The following is a 21,384-nucleotide window of genomic DNA, read 5'->3' as shown; positions in this document are numbered from 1 at the left end:
TGCTTATATTACATAGAGCAAGATATTACACAAGCCATATATTACACATCAATTGATGGTTTTTAATCATAAAAGGATAACAGAATAACCTCTCCGCTACACCTTCACCTGAAAAACAAACTTGTGAGGTGAGTCATTGACATTTGCTCTCAGATCAAACTGACTCAAGGGCGCGAGGGGTCACAGGGGCCGCTGATCTCGGAGTAACTCATCCAAACATTTCTTTACGAGCATTAGGGATGATCTGTCAACACTAGCCGATCAAATAAGCGCTGAACACACAAGAGCTTGTGTTTACCGGAGTGTCTCTGTTCTACTATGTGGCACGGACTCTGCAATGACATCAACATGTGCAGACTGATGCTGAAAGTGTCAGCAAGGGCCATTAAAAATACGCTCTTGAACAAATACACTTAGGACTTGTTAAGATAAGGCGATGTTATTGAGCTGAAGTTCCAGCATATGGAAGCAAAGCTTGTTTTATAGCAGTTACACTCTTTCCGAGTCATAATACAGGTGTCACCAAAAAAAAAAAAAATGTATATATAATATAATATAATATAGTACTTGGAGTGCTGATATACTAGATATAGACTGTCATAAACGTGTTAATTGCTATGACTTTTATTTTATGACATGTATTTTATCTGATTAACTGTAAATCCAAAATTTTCTCCCACTCTTAATCCTGGACTAACAGTATTTAGTTTCATACACAAGCTGGAGCTCTAATATGTATGTAGTCAAACTATATATATATATATATAAATATGTTTACATGGAAACAGAAAATGAGCAGATATTTGAAAAGTTATTTTGTTGTTGTTGCTTTCTTGTCTGTACCATATTTAACCACACAATAAAACGAGAAAAAATTGGTAATAATGTTTTGCAGGAAGAAAATGAAGCTGTTTCTTAGGATCAAGGTTTTTGGCATTGCATTTTGATGTAAGTGAAGCACATTACACTCTAAAGTCACATTACTTAATGTAAAATAAATAATAATAATAAGGCATAATATTAGTCATTTTAAATTTTTTATATTTTAAAATATTAACTTAAGTATTTGTTTCTATTATATATATATATATATATATATATATATATATATATATATATATATATATATATATATATATATATATATATATATATATATATATATATATATATATATATTATATTAATGCTCTTAAAAACACAAAGTAACAGTTTTCCGCAGTGGTGTATTTCACTTAACACGAGGCAAATAACGCTTTAAGAAATAAACTTGTGAATGAAATTAATTTATCTTTATTCTATTATAATAAGCCCAGAAATAATCAACAACGAAACCTTATATACAAATCATAGCGAACAGAAGCAGTGGTGAAGAGCACATGCAGGTCAGAGCGGCACATACAGTCTACAGTACATCAACTTCAGCACAGTAACAAATATACATCAGTAACAAACCACATGAAGATCCAGGCACACGTCAGAGACACAGGAAGAAAACAAGTCAGAGACTCACACGACACTGACATTCATAAGTTAATCATGTCTTTCCTTTTAGTACCAGTAGCAGTTTCATTTGCTAAAATACTTTAGTAATTTTCATGGGTTTTCTATTCAAACAAGTGGATTTGCAGAACTCTGTACTCGTATAAAACATGTTTTTCTAACAGCACATATCTTAATTTGGTCTAAATTTATTTTAATTCAGTTAACATTTATTTAATGATTAATTTTATGTATGGTGCAATATTCACTCAATTTAATAGGATATGCATATGATTTCATGCTTAACGAAATGTAAATCTCTTTTTTCATCTGTAAAATGGGTTGTTTCAGAACGGCTATGTTCAGAAAGCAATACTAACAAACATTACAGCATACTGCACACTTTACACTGCATACTGCTTAATATAAAAATAGCAGACATTATGATAAACATATCAAACAGTAGTTTGCTGAATTAATGTCACATGACCTCTAATTATCATCTCAGAAATAAAAATAGTTATTTTGCATTTTTAATCCGGTTTTGGTGGGAACTGTTTTAATTTTTTTGGCAGTCCAAAGAGATGAGATGTAAAAACTCAAGTGCATTGCATTTTGGGATATCCATGCATCGTGTTCCATTGTCATTTGGGTTTCTGCACAAACAGAAAATACACATACTGTGCACAGTATATATGTTGTGTACTGCAGAAATGGTATGAGTAGTATGATAGGATGTAATCCGAACACAGACTTTCTGAATCAGTTCATCGATGGGTCTGTTTTCAGTGCAGTGCTGTTGTAAAGAAAAGCGAGTGGATGAAAGAGCTGAGTCTCTCAGGTGGAGAGCGAGAAAGAGTGAAAAAAAAGCGTTTTTCTTGGATTGATTTGAAGCAAAATTTTCCAGTAAGATTGGTGCTCCCTGCTGATTGGTCCTGCAGTTCTCGGCAGACGAGCAGATGCTGCCCTCTAGAGGTAATCCAGCTCAAGTGCATGACTCAAGGCCTCCAGATCCGGCCGGCACGTCACTCTCCAGAACGGCATGTTCTTCTGCAGGACATCACAATGTACCATTTATTTGTCAAGGGTGATGATATTAAAGATTGTAATGAAATTACAGAAAAAGTCAAATAATTTAATAGGTCATATTATATATTTTATGTTTTAACTAAAAGTTAAAAAGTTAAAAAGTTAACGTAATAACTTTTTTTTTTATTACTGTCTGAAAAGCGTTTTGAGAATGAAGATTTGGATAGCTTTTGAAGAGAATATTGACTTTAATACATAATTTTATTTGTTTAAATGCATTTTAATATTAACTTGATTTGAATTGCAGTATATATGATAATTATATATATATAAAAAAAATGTTTAAAAAAAAAGAATAATTATAAAAAATATAACATATATTTGTATAAATAAAAAATATGTATAAAAATCTATTAATATTAAAATATATTAAATTCCAATAAAAATATATTTAAATAATTACAAAAGATTAAAAAACAAAATAAGCCATAACATAATTAAATATAATTAAAATTATTTTACAATATCTAATAATAAATAATATTATCTATTGAATTATAATTTGAATAATATAAATGCTTACTCTAATAAAAATTACTATATTTAAAAAAAAAAATGATTCTAACATATAATTGAATATAAATATCACGTTTTAATATTTTACGTTTTATTATTATTATAAAAATAATAATAACTTTGAATAATATTAAATGCACATCAAATTACAATTTAAAATATATAATAAATTAAAATAATATGCATATGTGTGTGTGTGTGTGTATGTATCTTTATTTATTTATTTATTTTAAAATTAGTTCATGTTTTTTTTTTTTTTTTTCTCAAAAACTGTTTGGAATCACTTAGTATTTTGCTAATGAAAAGATGCAATGTTTCTCTTGACATGGAACATAACAATACCAGTAATATTAAATATATTTTGAATACCATTCTGCATTATAGTACTAATTCAGCTGTTTGGCATTATTCCTTCATACCTTCTTGGCGACCGTCTCCTCCTCGACTCCGTCTCCTACGACCACATACACGGCTCTCCGACCGAACCTCTGAGTCACGCGCTCAAAGCAGCTTTCTTTACCTAGAGCACAACATTAACAGTTCAGTTTCTAGATCAGGAAAACTGCTGAAATGCAGTGTATGAAGAGGCTGCAAACCTGTTTTGGTGGCGCTGTAGATGTTCTCGATGGGAAAAGCTCCTCCAAGACCGTACAGAAGTACTTTAGAGAGCGCTGGAATCAGCTGCGTGGTGGTGACCAACACATTCACACAGTTCGGTCTGAGAAAGGGAACATCTGTAAGTTAACTCATTCATGAAAATGATTCTTGAAATAAAAGTGCAGCCATAAATAAAAATCTGGTCTGGATTTAGTTTCTCTATACACATTTAAATATTTGATTGATAGGAAAATTTTTGTGAATGAAGGCTTCCATTCGCATCTATTTCTTATGGAAGATTATTTCTGCCATAAAAAAAGCAACTGCGACTTATCTCAGTTTTGTGACCTTTTCAGAATTGTGAGAAACAAACTCAATTGCGAAATATAAACTCAGTTGTGAACTCATGATTGTGCGATATAAACTTATTTGTGAGATGAAAAAAAATCTGAATTGTGAGATATAAACTCAGAATTATGAGATTAACAAATCTGAATTGTGAGATATAAACTCAGAATTATGAGATTAAAAAAATCTGAATTGTGAGATATAAACTCAGAATTATGAGATTAAAAAAATCTGAATTGTGAGATATAAACTCAGAATTATGAGATTAAAAAATCTGAATTGTGAGATATAAACTCAGAATTATGAGATTAAAAAAATCTGAATTGTGAGATATAAACTCAGAATTATGAGATATAAACTCAGAATTATGAGATTAACAAATCTGAATTGTGAGATATAAACTCAGAATTATGAGATTAAAAAATCTGAATTGTGAGATAAAAAAATCTGAATTGTGAGATATAAACTCAGAATTATGAGATTAAAAAAATCTAAATTGTGAGATAAAAAAATCTGAATTGTGAGATATAAACTCAGAATTATGAGATAAAAAAATCTGAATTGTGAGATAAAAAAATCTGAATTGTGAGATATAAACTCAGAATTATGAGATTAACAAATCTGAATTGTGAGATATAAACTCAGAATTAGGAGATATAAACTCAGAATTATGAGATAAAAAAATCTGAATTGTGAGATAAAAAAATCTGAATTGTGAGATATAAACTCAGAATTATGAGATATAAACTCAGAATTATGGGATTAAAAAATCTGAATTGTGAGATAAAAAAATCTGAATTGTGAGATAAAAAAATCTGAATTGTGAGATAAAAAAATCTGAATTGTGAGATAAAAAAATCTGAATTATGAGATAAAAAAAATCCAAATTGTGAGATATAAACTCATAATTGCAAAAAAGACTCTTAATTGCAAGATCAAAGCGAGTTAAAAAAGAATTGTGAAATAGTAAATTGTGAAAAACTCATAATTGTGAGATATAAACTCATGATTCCAAAGTAAGATTCATAATTATTAAATATAACTTAGAATTGTGAAATATAACTCATAATTGCAAGATATAAAGTGCTTAAGATAAACGTGCAATTCAGAGGTGAAAGAAAAGTGTGAATTGTGAGATCTCGTGGGATCTTGACAGGCTCTGGTCACTATGTTGATTCCATTGTATGGAGAAAAGCAGCTCAGACGTTCTCCTGAACCTCACTTTTGTGTTCACTAAAAGTTATGAGACAGAAATATCTTGGCAAATCAAGTGGTATGAATCATCATCTGTCAGTGTCTTCAGTCTCTCATGTTGACAGTGTGCTTTGCTCGCCAAAACCCATTATGTTTGAGTGACACAAAACTGCTGTAACTTGCTGTAAAATAAGTCTATTGTTGAAGGAATATTCCAGATTCTCGGTTACCACAGAAATGAGCTTCTGCTCTTGAACTCTACAACACTCACGCATCGCGTTTATTTAAGATGGAATATCCCTGTAACGAGCGGCTGTACTGACCTGGAGTTGATGAGAGCGAGGGCCTTCAGTGCCTGCGTCAGCCACAGATCCGTCAAAACCTCCATCTCCCGCCTCAGCTGAAGCCACTCTTCCCGCTTCGGACTGCACAACAAACCTACAGAACAATGATCAGCAGACACAAAACCCATTCAAGAACTGAAGTTTAATGCACAAAACATATTCTTGAATGTTGTTTCTGAAAATCCAAAAATAGCAATAAGAAACATCACCAACTGGCCATGAATTACTGTGATTTTACAAAGTTGTTTGGCTCAAAACAATGTGGCATAAGTAAAAAAAAAAAACAACCAGTGTAACACAAAGCCTTGAGTGACTTGTAGTTTTTATAATATAACCACAACAATAATATGATGTACATAATAAATAATATGTAATATAAATAATTTTGGTTATTTTAAATAATTTAATATTAAACCATATTTAATAATAATTCTTGAACTACAGCACTTTATTTTATTTTTTATTTAAAACATAAAAAAGAAAAAGAAAAAAAAGAAGTCTAACATGATCTACAATACATAATTTCGTTTATTCTCAGTAATTAAATATTAAATCACATTTAATAATAATTCTTGAACTACAACACTTTATTTTATATATAAAAAATCTACAACAAATTCTAACAATGTACAAATATAATTTGTTTATTAGAATAATTTCTTGAACTTTTTAAGAATAATTTCTTGAACTACAGCACTTTATTTTATTTTATTTATAACAAATAAAAATCTAACATGATGTACAATAAATAATTTGATATTTAATATTTTAATAGTAAATCATATTTAGTGATAATTTCTAGAAATACTACTACTACTTATTTTATTATCATCTTTAATTATATATTTTAATAATAATAATAAAAAAGTTTTTAAATATAAAGGTCACATTAAAAGCTCATTGTAAACTTTTTACCATGCCTTCATTTATTTGTGCTTCTTTTTAAAGAACTGAAAATCCATAATAATTTTTTTTTTTTTTTTTTTTTTTTTTTTTTTTTTTTTTTTTACAATTTTACAGATTAAATATTTAATGTATGAGAACATCACAAACTACAACAGTCCCTCATTGTGAATTAGTTTTTACTGGTCTGTATTTATTTTGTAAAATCTTGCACGCAAGAGCCAATAGCTAAAACACCCAATTCATATTTATATAAATAAAGGTAAATAAACATCAAACATATATAAACACACACACACACACACACACACACACACACACATACACACACACACACACACACACACACACACACACAGTGTTTATGGTTGATGCAATAATATGGCCGTAAAAAGACTTCAGGTGCATGTACTTTAGCTATTTTGCAATGACTTCAAACATGTTCGACCAATCAGATTTGAGAACAAAATCTATCTGTTGTGTACTAGTCATTTCAGGACCTAGTCATGCTTGTATTCACAGCTGTGAAAGCAGAAAGCAGGGTGTCGAATGCTGTGGTGTTCTCTTCTCACCTCCTACATTGTTCTTGTAGGTGTTGTAGATCTCTTTGACTCTGCGGTAGCGGAAGGCGAGTTTCCTCATCCAGTCGACCCCGCCGTGAACACCTGAGCCCAGGCAGAGCGTGCCTCCACCTGCTGGGCTCTGGAAGCCATCCGTGCCAAAGTTATACATGCTGCAAGTACAGACACACACATACTGTCAGCTTCAGATCCGCTCTACACCTCCTGACACACTCCTAAAAGTGTGATTAATGTTCATCGTAAAATGTCTGGAAGCAGAGCGAGAGTCTGCCTACAAACTGTGATATCAAACTATAATAACCAGTATGTCAGCATGCCTTTATGTTTAATAGATCAGCTAAAAAGGAAAATTGTGCCATTTATTTATTTATCCTTTATAGCATCAGTTCATATTAAGTACGTAAATAAATACATTGAAAAAGAAACAAAAGATAATTTCAATAAAATATTTTAAAATAAACAAAATGTAAAAATGAAATAGAAATATATATATATATATATATATATATATATATATATATATATATATATATATATGATATATTCCTGCTATCGTACAGCATCAGTTCACATTAAGTAAATAAATAAATAATTATAAAGTATATTTCAGTAGAAAATATTTTACAATTAATTAAATTAATAGACATACATATTGCTTTTATGGTACTTATTTTGGAGTATTCGTACTTACAGAGCTTTTTGAAAAAGTATTCCTGCTGCTTTTTTAATATACCTTCAGTACATAGTAATTAAATAATACAACATTTTTAACAAAAATAAATTCAGTGAATTGAAATATTTTCAGTAAAAATCAATAAAAAATTTTAAAATAAAATAAAAGATATTCACTAAATTATACAGACCGCTTTCATGGTGCTTTTTTTGGAGTATTAATAAGGGTTTAGAATGAAAAAATAATGACATTTTCAGAGGACTATTCCTTTAATAACTCTGTTGACATGCTCATAAAGGTGTGATTAATGTCCATCATAAAAAGTCTGGAAGCAGAGCGAGGGCTTGCCTCAAAACTATGATAAAAACCAACAATGTTTAATACTCAATAATGTCAGTGGCATGAAGAACAGGACCCTTTTATGGCACTTAATGTCTGTTTTATTGGAAATGCTCATACTGTTGCTCGCTTCGCAAGATGAAGGAAAGTCATACATACCTCAAATCCTGCCCATTGTCATCCGAAGCCACATCATCGATGTGAACTTGGTCACATTCCTGGGAAATGAAAGGAAAGCGGATATGCATGAGGCGGATATATGTTACAGCCGTGTAAAGTGATGTACTGAGTATAGACAGGTTCACCCGTCTCCGAGTCTCGGGGAACGATGGTGAGAACAAGAGTGAAATATTAAAAAAGACGAACAACAAAAAAGCAAAAGCAGGCTACCGCGACCCAAGACATGAAGACGCCTGTAACGCCGGAGAGTAAAATATTAGAACACCATCTAAAACCAATATTGGACATTAATTAACTCTTTTGTCTTGGCTGGGTTTGTAAATGTGGTGGGCGATGCATAAGCTGAATGTCTGCTCTTTACTTGAGATTATTATCTTGTGTGCTTCTCCTTGCTATTTTAGCAACACATGTAAATTTGATAAAAACTTGGATTCAGATTCACAAAACAATTACTCAGCCTTCACTGACAAAACACATTTCTGCTCTCCTGTTGTTTTTCATATTTTCACAGATATGACTTCATTATATGATATCATGACATGGCATGTTGTTGCCGACTTCCCACTGACTTCTTGAATTACTGAATTAAGTGAATAAAACAATTGCTAGAATACAATAAATCTAAATCAATAAAAAGATCGATATATATTTTACTATATATATATATATATATATATATATATATATTTACTAAACAATATACACTGCTTTTGTTAATTTGTCTTTAAGGATTTTTGATTAATACAGTTCAAAAGAACAGCATTTATTTGAAATTGATTAAAAATAAAAAAATAAAAAAATAAAAAAATCTTTGGAAACAATTTAATGTGTCCTTGCTGAATAAAAATCTTAATTTATTTTCACAAAGAAAACTTTTGCTACTCAGTTACATCAGTTACTATATTTCTATTTTATTTTTTCTCATAAAACATGATCAAAATCAATGAAAGATTTAAAACAATTGCAATAAAATTAAATGTATATATAAAAGAATATATATATATATATATATATATATATATATATATATATATATATATATATATATATATATATATATATATTAAACATTATAAATGTCTTCGGTGTCACTTTTAACCAATTTAATGTATCTTTGCTGCATAAAAATATTAATTTAATTTCAATCACCAATTTCATTATAAAGTTTCTGCTACTCAGATACCTCGTCTATCAAACAATTATTTACATTTTCTCTGAATTTTTCTAGTGAAAATCAATAATTAAAAAACATCCAATAATAAAATAATTCCACTGCTTTTACGATTTATTCATTTATTTATTTTATTATTATTTACAGAGGTGATTTCAAATTTACCAATATTTTGCTTCTCACTCTTGACCTTTTCTGCTACTCTCTACCAGAGAGTTTTTTTCTAATTAATTAAAGGGATTAAATGGTCAAGTTAGGCCATTAAACACAATTTATCAATCTTTTTTTTTTCTAAGCTGCTGACCCCTGTGCAGTTGTTTTGCCCGCGGCTGATCTTGTTTCCCAGCTGACACTTTTGAACAGACTGAACTCTCAGTGTTTGAATGTTCAGTGATGCCTTGGACTGTTGAGAAACAGAACGAGACGGACGGGGCCGTCTTTAAATCCTGCTCAAGAAATAATGGTGTGTGTTCCCTCCACCCGTGGGCTGTTGTTCCTCCCCGGGACAAATTTTCTTTTCAGTGGCAGCCACACACCCCTAATTAAGACCTCAGGTGTTGTCAGGGTTTCTGCAGCACCCCCTCCCAAGCTTTTAGAGAATCTAATCCCTCCTTTCTGCATGCAGAGGGCAAACCCAGGTCTTTCACACATTTACTGTCAGCTCATGCACCTTAATGCATAAACAGTACTGAATTCCAATAACTAATAGATATTTTATACCACCCAACCGTAAATATACATTTTGCCTTATATACACAACTGTTCAAAAGTTTGGAGTCTGCAATCTTTTTAATATTTTTGAAAGAAGTCTCTTATGCTCACCGAGGCTACATTTATTTGACCAAAAATACAGTAAGAAAAAGTGATATATTATTAAAGTTTAAAAGAAACTATTTCTATAGGAATATCTGTTAAAATGTAATTTATTCCTGTGATGCGCAGCTGTATTTTCAGCATCATTCCTCCAGTCTTCAGTGTCACAAGATCAGAAAGATCAGAAATCATTCTAGTATGATGATTTGCTGCTCAATAAACATTTCTGATGATTATCAATGTTGAAAACAGTTGTGCTGCAGAATATTTTTATTTTTTAAGGACTCCTTGATGAATTACAAGTTCAAATGAGCAGAATTAATTTTAAATAGAAATCTTGTGAAACATAAATATATTTAGTGTCACTTTTGATCAATTTAATGCTGATTTCTTGCTGAATTAAGTTCTTATTAAATTCTATTAAAAATGTTTGTAAACCTTTGAATGGTAGTGTACATATTTATAATTTAGTCTTTTTGATGAATTATTTAGCTGTTTCTTTGCATATTTGTGACAAACAGCACAGCCATTTTCTGCAGCTGTCACAAAAACACGAGGACACATGATTTGTTCCTCATATTTTTGTCACATGGAGTTCGAAAAAAAAAAAAAAACAGCAGGGAAATAATTTAAATACTGTAGAAAATGTATAATGCAAGAGAGACTACTGCTGTCATAATGGCATCAAATTAGCAAAAATAATTACCAAATGAAGACATGAGGAATGGGGAATACGTAGAGCTTTATGATTGACAGGTGTTCTACTGGAGAATATAAGAGTTCTAAATTCTGATTGGCCGATCACAACATTCTGCGTAAAATAATTTTTATTTACGAAGTAACCATCAACGTTCGTGTCTCATATCTATAGAAGTTTTTTCTGCCAAGGAAAATATATAAAATAAGAAGGTAAATACATGTTTATATCTCACAATTCAGACCATAAAGAGTTATAAAGTTATAAATTTTCCCCATTAAGAATTGTGAGTTTTAATAACTGTGAGCTATTAAAAAAAAAGTTATAAATACTAATTATTAGGAAAAGTTTTGAGTTTTTTCCGTTCAGTTTCCGAGTTCAGTTCCTTTTTTTTTAAAGGCCAAATGAATTAAAATAAAAAGTTAGTTGCAAGATTTAATCTTTTTATTTTATTTTATATTTGAATGTCGCAATTGAGTTTATATCTTTAATTTTTTTCTGAGAATTATGAGATAATTACCTTTTCTTGTTATATTTTCATCCCATGTGGAAACAAACTTCCATACATATCACTCTCCATTCTTTCTTCTATTAAACTCAAATGTATCTGTATTTTTATAATTGGCACCATTTTTTGTGATTATTTAAATATACGTCTAATGCTGAAGTCTAAAAAAAGTGTGTTTGGCATTAAATCCTACGTGATTTGGTTGATTCTGATGTTTTGCTCACCTCCAGGTCGTTGAAAAACAGACGAGAATCAGCCAGGTTGAAGATCATCTCCTCCATCCACAAGCCCAGAGAAACAGCCTTGCCAGAGTCCTGGATCAAAGCATAGAAAGCATGTCAAATTAGTTTTCATAGCTGGTTTTAACTTTCCACAGAAGTGACAGGTGATGATTACATTATCTCACTGAGAGAAGGAGCGTGTGGTGCAACAGGTTTTTGACCAACAAGAATGTTGAAATTCAGCGCAGTCATTGTGCTTTCAATCAGAAGCGTGTCAAACTACAGCTATTCTTCTTTCTCTCTTTTTATCCTCTTCATGTTGTAGGTGAAGCCTTATGCTAACACCAGCTAAGCCACTGTGCGCTCTGTTTCTATGGCAGCTGCGTAACTAGCCGCTAACTCCTCGGTTTGGCATTGGATCAAGCTGCATGTGTCAGCCAGAGGTTAGTGTCAGATTAACTGCGTAACAGCTAATCATTGTCAGCACAGGAGCTGCGAGTCGGTCCTGCTTTAATGAAGATAATAACCCGTCATCTGCCATCATGCATGGATGACTTTATTACAGGTGGTAGTCAAGCGTAGAATAATAAATGCACCACTTTAGGATTACGACTGAACTTTTGAGACTGGATTTTAGGAAGAAAAAAACAATTTGGGCCAAAGAGCATTTGAAAATTATTGTAAATATATAGCAAATATGATCAAATCAGATTGAAGTAAAAGTATTTTTTAAATAGAAAATCTATCAAAATTTACTTTATTTCATGTGTGTATTTATATGTACCTTCAAACCAATGGACACACACACACACACACACACAATAATATATTTATTTTACAAAGATGTATCACTTATATTTTTTAATTGTTTATATATACCAGTACATTTTTCGGATATATTTGTTTAAAATAAAACATTTTTACATATGATTTTTATATTGCTATTTCTGATTAATTTTTCATTTGTTTTAAATTATAATATTTTATAATTATAATATTCAAATTAATAATATATATTCATTTACATACTCATTTATGTATTTATTATTTTTTTTAATTGAGAAAAAAATACACATAGACTTATGTATGTGCATATTCAGACATTAAGTAATGTGTACATACACATTTATCAAGGATAAATAACATCCTAATGGAAAAGAGCCTCCAATAACCTCTGACATTTAAAAACCCTTCAGCCAGCGGGCGTCTGTCATCACCGTGAAAGGTTTTGTATTCAGTAGGTCGAGTCTTGCTGTGGGCCAATCAGCCCAAACAGGCTGTTTACAGTGGTGGGTTTATAGCTTTGACATAAAGCACGAATAAAAAAAAAAGCAAGTTAAATATCCTGTTACTTAAAGATGTGAAATCTGAGCCAACGCAATCGCGGCTCTTTGACCGTAAGCGGCTTTGTCATGACACACATCGAAACTTGTTCTTATTTAACTCAAGCCCAAATTCAGTTTCATTTGGACGTTTTCTTTGATTTGATATCTCCAGTGGATTCCTGCCGCAGTAATAAGCTGAAGTTAGACACATTAGTCACGGCAACATTTCTGCAGTCCTCAAAAAGAAAGTCCAAAGATCTGCACACTCGAGACGGCCAGGCGATTCTCAGAGTCTCTTATGTGTCACGTCAAATCCGCAAGGGATCGTGGGAATTCAAAATACATTGTGGGCCAAGAGAAAGAAACATGACCATTGTTTCCTCATCAGCTGCCTGGAGATTGCCTAGAAAGTTCATGAGCCGTCTTTTAAATCAAAGCGGCCAAATAGCAAGTCTGGAGCTGAAGGAGCGTCATTATATCTTTCACTGTTCATTTAGTTCTTCCGCATTTACTGTCTGCTGATGACATTACTCTATTACAGCTGAGGAATATATGTATTTATTATGATAAATTGATAATAAGGGACTTCTGCTAACTTTCAGGGCTTTAAATGGATTAAAATCAAACAAACATGATTCTGTTGTATAGGATACGTATACGTATAGGATAAGTTAGGTGACAGTAGGATTTTTTTTTAAGGATGCATTGAATGCAAGGATTCATTAAATTGATAAAGTGACAGTAACGACATTTACAAAAGATTTGTTTTAATTACATGCCGTTTTCACAAAAATATGAAGCAGAACAACTCAACTCAGAATATTAGAATGATTTCTGAAGATCATGTGACACACTGAAGACTAGAGTAATGATGCTGAAAATACAGCTTTGATCACAGGAATAAATTACATTTAGAAATATTTTCAAATATAAATCAGTAACTTTAAATTCAAATAATATTTGACTGTTTTTATTGTATTAAAGATCAAATAAATGCAACCTTGGTGAGCATAAGATAATAAAAAACATTTAAAAACATTAAAAAGCTTGCTGAACCCAAACTTTTGAATGGTGCTGCATATAAGGCAAAAAGTATATAAGGCATATATATATACTCTATATTAAAAACACTGACACATATACATACATAAATTGAAAAAAAAAACATATGTATATTGTTATTATTATTATTTACTATATTGTGGTTTAAACTGTTACATAGAATTACACACACCACAAAAAAAGTAAAATGAATAAAACATAGAGTATCGTCTTCCAAAGCTGAAGCAGTGTAAGGTTCATTGGTGTGAGTGGGAGAACAGGTTTGTACCTTGCCGAAACGTGTGGAAAAAGTCCCCGTCAGGAGCGAGTGGAAAATGATGATGGTCTCATCCAGGTCCCAAATAAACACCCTCTACACACACACACACACACACAAGTAATGAGCATGAGCACAAACACAATCTGCTTACTCATCAAGAATAGTATTTACTCCCAAAACACTGCATATTATCTCAGTGTTGTGTACAGTATATGATAATAACGGCTGATAATTTTAGTCGGTTCAGCTACTTTTCACAGCTTATGGACAGACAGGAAAATGTTCATAAACATTTGACAGTTTTCTTTGTCTGGTTATCAAATACACATATCAATATTTTAATATACACAATTAAGAACTACACGCAATAGAATCAATAGGGCAAAGAATACATAAATTTGTCATTTTATTTCAGTCTCCTTTTGTTCAAACCTGTTATGATTATTTAGCAGAGTTTTGAAACTTTTATCTGTAATTTTTTTGACCAGTCCTCATTCGTTTATTGTATGAAAAAGATTAACTCAGACATTCTGCTAAAAGTCAGTTCGAAAGAAAAGGTTTGGAATGAAAAAAGGGTGAGTAAATTGCGTCAAAATGTTAATTTTGGTTGAACTAATTCGTTTCAATTCACTGTCTACTCCTTTGAGCGTTGAATGAGGTTTTTGCCAGACATTACTGCACAACTCTGGGTTGGATGTGAACGTAATCCCTGCGGTACGGAGCACAGGAATGTTAATGAAAGGCACTGTGTAAGGGACACCGTGAAGGCCTGGGTCTGTACCTCAATGTCAGAGTCCAGAGGGGGGACGGGGTCATTGGCACGCTTCCTGCCTCTCAGCTTCCCATCTGAGCTGCGTCTCGCTGGAGCGCCTTCCTGCTCCTTTCCTGGAGTCAGAGGACTCGTGGGAGTGTGGTACTCTGCTGTTACACACACACACACACACACACACACACACGCACGCACATGTGATGACATGTCACATACATACAGACATGCAACCAAATATCTCAATACCAATATAAATAGTCTTGAAAGTTGTATGGATGTTATAAGTTACACTGAGTAAATCCAGCTGGATAAAACAAAAACTGTGTCCTTCTTCATTTCAGGCTGCAAAGTGACAAAATGTGATTATTTTAAAGGAGGTGATTCTGTTCTATACCAACTCTTTATATATTATATAACACTTTAACATATTTTTCATATATATTTTTGTCTTACTATTTTAACAAGCATTCTGCATATCTAATATAAAAACAATACTTGCGTATATACTTCAATCTCATTGTTTCTGAGTATAGAGCTCACCTGTGTGTAATTCCGGGCTGTGATTGGTCGATACAGCGGGATGATCTGTGTGCTGATAGGGTATCGCTGAGGGTGTGATATTGCTGGTTGTGATGTACGGGCTGTTGTAGTGTGTGTTGTAGTATGGCGAATATTGACTTTGGCTGTAGCTAGAATACGCTGAGAAGTCCTGATGGAGACAATGACACGAATGAATCATCTCAGACTACTACATACTACTGTCTCGTTTTGTACATTTCTGAACCATCTATACCCTACTGTAGCATTCATTAATGGTTGGCTAAAATACCATGGTAGTCAAATGATACTGTAATGCACTAAAAATGTCATGGTTTTATAATTTTAGTCATGCCACTTCTTTTGCAAAGCTTCAATAGTATATCAAGGCTGGCTGTAGTCCATCGTTGAAGGTGCTGTGTGAGGCATTTTTCCTAATTTGACCCACCTGCTGTGTAGGACTGAATGGTGTTGAGCCTGTGATGCTGTTTGCACCCTGGAAAATTCCAGAAGAAATGTTGCCGCCTGGAAAAGAAGCACAAATCTAGTTTAAGAGCATACTTCGAGCTGACTGTGGTAAAGACACTCCAAAGCGCACGATCCAACACAAACACAGCGCAGGAAACACGACAGGCAGCGGCCTAGGAATGGCTTGTGGACGGCTGGTGAAATACAGACACGTTTAAATTGCTCAGAGAAAGTCTGCTTGATTTATGACTCCGAAAACAGTTGAGGTGAGAAAGGCCAGCGTGGAGCCCAGAGCAAATCCATCTCTGTTATCAGACTTTCAGAGTCTGAATGTCTTTCTCCAGGCCTGTCTAGTTCCCTTTTTTCTGTCTCGTTCCCTTCATATTCCTGCTCGTTGGCTTTCTGAAACCTGCCCTAGATAAATGACTCTGTCAAAACAGCATGAAATCTCCAAGGAAGCAAGCGAAAAGTCTTCAAAGGGGGAGAGAGGGAAGTGGGCGAACGCCGGGGCCGTGTTTCTGATTTTGTCCACAGCGGTGAAACGCGAGGACTTTTGGCACTCGGAGAAGGGGGTTATTTATTTCATGCTACAGCGGGTCTCCTGTTGGAATTTGCCTATAAATCAAACGAGACCGGCGAGATGTAGCGTGAGACGCAGTAAGCGCGTTTTCCCAGACCCATTAGAAATCCATCCATTTCACGAGCAGACAATTTTACAGTAAATGATGTCTCGGGACGCTTATGAATTACCGTAAATCACTGTAATATGTAATATATTATGTCATCTGCAAAAGCACTAATAACTCATTGATTATGCTAATTAGACAGACAGGAAGTAGACGTCCTGTGTATTATAACTTGTGATCTGCTCACCAAGACTGCATTTAATTGATTAAAAATACAGTAAAATCTGAAAAAATGTGAAATATTATTACAATTTAAATTTACTATTTTCTATATAAATATATGTTAACATATAATTTATTTCTGTGGCGTAAATCTGAATTTTCAGCATCTTTACTCCAGTCTTCAGCATCACATGATCTTTCAGAAATCATTCTAATATGAAGATTTGCTGCACAAGAAACATTTCTGATTATTATCGATGTTGAAAACAGTTTTGTGTGAGGAATGGAGTAATATTCAATCAATATTCCCTGAAAGCCTTTCCTACCACTGTAGCACTTCATTCACGTTTGGCATGATTATAGTACAGTAGTTACTATGACAGTTTTTGTTTATTTAAAATGCTTATATTTTCCATTTTTATTGTAATTGTAGTTACATTTTTAGTAATTTGTCTTTTTATTAGTTTTCTTTTTTTTCCTTTTTTTGAATATTACAACTTATAATTAGTTTAAGTTTAGTTTTAATTTTTATTTATTTACATTTAGTCATTTAAATGCTTAAGCGTATTGCAGTTAGTTTCAGAGGCAACATTTCTAAACTTTAGGTTATATATATATATATATATATATATATATGTATATATATGTATGTATATATATATATATATATATATATATATATGTATATATATATATATATATATTTATAAGCTTATTTCAAAGAATAATAACCCTGCCTCACAAAAAGCTACCATATGGCTTTATAAGACTTTATTATCTACGTTTATATTGCTTTTTCACCCTTGATGTCCTTGTTTTGTCTCTGGACAGCCCGTGGCAACTATTTGCTTTCACTGCATGGAAAATGCACCTCAAATCTTTTTCAAAGCATCTCCTTTTGTGTTCCAGGGAAGAAACATCATCAGATTTTGGAACGACATGCAGGTGAGTAAATGATGATGACTAGTAAATAATCCTGTTCCTTTAACCCTGAAAACGTGCCTGGTGCCACTTCACCTTTGACCTTGACCGAGAACAGTCAATTTCACACTGCGGTGCCAAAATCAGGACTGTACAGAAGAGAGGGACTGACTGCTGTCCGACGCTCAGATCACACTAACACACTCCTCCAGTGGCCGGCGTGTTGTGGAGGGGAGCAGAGAAAGGTTCTGACCTCCTGAGAGAGCAGAGAGAGACGCCTGACGCCAGGAGCCAGACCGTGGATAATGGGGAACAGGTGTGTGTGTGTGTGTATTGGGGGGGATTTTGCTAACTGTCAACCCAACATAGATGTTCAAAACCATGTGTATTTTTTGTATCGTGCAGATAAATATTATGACCTAGAGTTTTCATTGATACATTACACAACCTTTGTGATATGCGATTCTGATTGGTCAAATATGTTTGTACAGTATAATGATGCTAAACTGTATAAATGAGTTCGGAAAGCAGTTTCCATCATGGCTGCACAAGCATCATGCCATAGTTCTGATCTCCATGTCTCAAGTTTTTTCTGTGGCAATGACAGGCTGACTGTGTTATTTATTTTGTATTTTTTGTAAATTAATTAATACTTTTATGCATCAAGGATGAATTAAATCGTGCAAAAGTGACAGTAAAGACACTGTGTTCTTTAGATCTTTCTATTCATTAAAGAATCTTGAAAATAAAAATGTACCACGTTTCCACAAAAATATTGTGCAGCACAACCGTTTTCAACATTGATAATAATCAGAAATGTTTCTTGAGCAGCAAATCATCATACTAGAATGATTTCTGAAGATCTTGTGACACTGAAGACTGGAGGAATGATGCTGAAAATACAGCTTTGATCACAGAAATATATATACATATATATACAGTATATATATATATATATATTTAAAAAATGTGCACACTACTGTTAGTTTGGGGATCTGTATATGTTTATTTCTATTATTCATTCAAAACCCAAAATTCCTTTTCAAATGACATTTTAAAGTTTTAAAGTTAGTCTATTACATAAAATTAAAGAAAATGGAAAAAAAATTGTAACTGAACAGTCATGTAAATTAAAACAGCCACTTTTTGGCCACTAGATATATTTATGAATTTATATGCTCGGAAAATCCAGATATTATTGAATAATTCCTGCAATAATTCACTCAGTGTTTATGTTTGCGGCAGAAGATCACTCACTAATAGGAAAGGCGGGCTAAAGGTCAGCTGCCCACCACTTGTTCATATTTTCACTGCATACAAAGTAACCAAATGCATATTTCGGATACTAAATTGCCCATTCCAACCACGTGGAAAAAATTGTTTACCAAGCTGTTTTATCACATGAAATGCTTATATGTGGCTCTTTGCGAGGCGGTTGAGACACTGACCGTGTGTGGAGTAACTGTAGAGCGTCTGAGCAGGTGGAGTGCCACTGAAGTTGGACGTGTATCCCAGCAGACTGCTCTGTCCTGGTGAATGACTCAAACCATCTTCTGTTTTAATATCTGATCAGGTGAGAGAAAGAGACACGACCAGCTGTCAGGTCAGCAGTGATGTGCACTATGTAGGGCGGGTGTGAAATGACACTCACTGTAGGACGTCATGCTGTAACCCTGTGTGTGGTGTGTGTACGGTGTGTACGGTCCGGCCGGCTGTAACGCAGGGCTGTACTGTGTCTGTCCGTAAGCAGCCATGACTGAGGACAGTGGGTCTGTCAAAGCAAAGAGTTAGTTACACAAACAGAGCTTAAGAATAAATGGACAACATCTTTCTGTTGTGACGTTCTCAATAACACAAACAACACAACCTGATTCATGAACAAATGAACCGGTTCTTTTTAATGGATTAATCAGAAAGACTGACAGTCTAAAAACAAGTGTTATTTTACCTGTAATTGAGGTAGGTGTTTATTATTTTTTATTATTAACATTTATTCATATTTATAGATTTTTATTTCAATTTCAGTTTTATATTAATACAGTGTCACAAAATGAAAATGAGAAAAGTTTATTTGGAAATAAAATACATTTAAGTTTTAGATATATATATCACTTACTTAAATGTAGAGAAAAAAATATATATCTAGTGAATTTTATGTATTTTATTTTATGTAAAAGTTATTTGAATAAATTAAATGTTAACTGAAAAAAGAAATATATATATATATTTCTTGAAAACTCTATATCATGAAAATATATGTGTGTGTGTGTGTGTGTGTGTGTGTGTGTATTTATAAATACATATAAATATACACAGTACATACACATATTATGTAAACACAAACTTTTAATTGGGATGCAATTAATTGATTTGTATTAATCGATTTATATGATTAAATGACATACATCTCAAAACCAAGAGTCATCAGTTTTTCAAAAGTAAAAGAATCATTAATTGAACTGTTAAAGAATCGGATCATTAAGTGGAATCCAATTAAAAAGCAAATGACTGGCTGACTATTTAGACTGGAATCATTAAGGATTTTGAATAACTAAGTGGAATCCAATTTAGGAATAAATGACTCTCATGAGTTGTTTATTTTTGTATCAGTCAGTGAGGTGAGAAAAATGATTTTTTTTCCGAAAACAAGTTATCTTGCATTTTCTGCTCCTTGAGTGCATGCATCTTGTTTTAAGGATGAAAGTTGTATTATTTTTAATTATTTTAAAACAAGAATATTTATTACAAATTTTTTTTTTTGCAGTGTACAAGTGAAGCCCAGTGGGAATAAAATAGATGTAATATCACTCACATGGTCTAAAATTGTCGCCCAGTGTGTAGATCTAATGGCTCCTGTGAATAAATTTTCTATCCGAACCTCCCTGAATGCTCTAGAGGAAGTTCATAAAATCCAAACTGTGAAGTGTGCAGACCTGTCTGTTGTTGTACTTCCGCTTGCACACGTTCAGCTGTCAGCTTTCCTGAAAAAGACAGAGCTGTTTGTCAGAAATATGTGACCTAAAAAGCACACCGGGCTTCAGTCCAACATGACGCATCTCCAAAATAAAAAAATATGCAGAAGGACAAGGAACATAAGAATGCACAAAACGCAATTCATGTCTCATCGTGTCTTGCACAGAAAAAAAAAGGTGAACGGACAGTATTTCTCAATGACGAGGCACCAGTGGTTTCCCAAAAAAACATGTAATTAGAATTCTGAGATACAGACAACAGTGAAACACTTGTTTGTATAAACCGGCTCGGTAGGACTGTGTTCCTGGAACAGAACAATGTGTAACCTGCTTCTTCAGCCTGGCGTAATTTGGCATCGTAAACCACAGGCAGAACTGCATGCCAGAAGTAAAACGGTGGTTGTTATTGTGCCTTAAATTTAAGAAATGCAACCGTCCCCGTTCTGCTCTGGTCTGGTGATGGCAAGGTGCGCTACATGCATATTAGTATAGTTTGCATAAATACAAATGAGACAAGATACAGGTTAAACATCGCAAATGACCTTGTAACATTGACCTTGTTTTTTT

At 32.8% G+C, this 21,384-nt stretch overlaps 1 protein-coding gene across 3 annotated transcripts in view; it reads right to left on the bottom strand.

The window, feature by feature from the left end:
• Positions 1-2,249: 2,249 nt before the first annotated feature.
• LOC132151504 (eyes absent homolog 2-like) overlaps positions 2,250-21,384 on the bottom strand; it is a 33,728-nt gene continuing 14,593 nt past the window's right edge. For 2 of the 3 annotated variants that reach the window (XM_059559640.1, XM_059559642.1), the window contains exons 2-16: positions 20,779-20,826; positions 20,658-20,698; positions 19,497-19,616; positions 19,294-19,410; positions 16,057-16,133; positions 15,612-15,780; positions 15,084-15,223; positions 14,312-14,395; positions 11,660-11,749; positions 8,226-8,284; positions 7,046-7,206; positions 5,550-5,664; positions 3,684-3,805; positions 3,507-3,607; positions 2,250-2,532 (exon numbers count right to left, since the gene is read on the bottom strand). In XM_059559640.1, coding sequence (XP_059415623.1) covers positions 2,452-2,532; positions 3,507-3,607; positions 3,684-3,805; positions 5,550-5,664; positions 7,046-7,206; positions 8,226-8,284; positions 11,660-11,749; positions 14,312-14,395; positions 15,084-15,223; positions 15,612-15,780; positions 16,057-16,133; positions 19,294-19,410; positions 19,497-19,599 — 1,419 coding nt within the window. In that variant the 5' untranslated portion in view covers positions 19,600-19,616; positions 20,658-20,698; positions 20,779-20,826 and the 3' untranslated portion in view covers positions 2,250-2,451. The remainder of the gene's footprint in view (positions 2,533-3,506; positions 3,608-3,683; positions 3,806-5,549; positions 5,665-7,045; positions 7,207-8,225; positions 8,285-11,659; positions 11,750-14,311; positions 14,396-15,083; positions 15,224-15,611; positions 15,781-16,056; positions 16,134-19,293; positions 19,411-19,496; positions 19,617-20,657; positions 20,699-20,778; positions 20,827-21,384) is intronic. The other variant, XM_059559643.1, reaches the window with a different exon arrangement.

The sequence above is a fragment of the Carassius carassius genome, chromosome 10 (genome assembly GCF_963082965.1).
Source record: "Carassius carassius chromosome 10, fCarCar2.1, whole genome shotgun sequence".
NCBI lineage: Eukaryota > Metazoa > Chordata > Actinopteri > Cypriniformes > Cyprinidae > Carassius > Carassius carassius.
The sequence above is the reverse complement of the archived record's forward strand: the minus strand, read 5'-3'. Positions and strand labels throughout refer to the sequence as shown.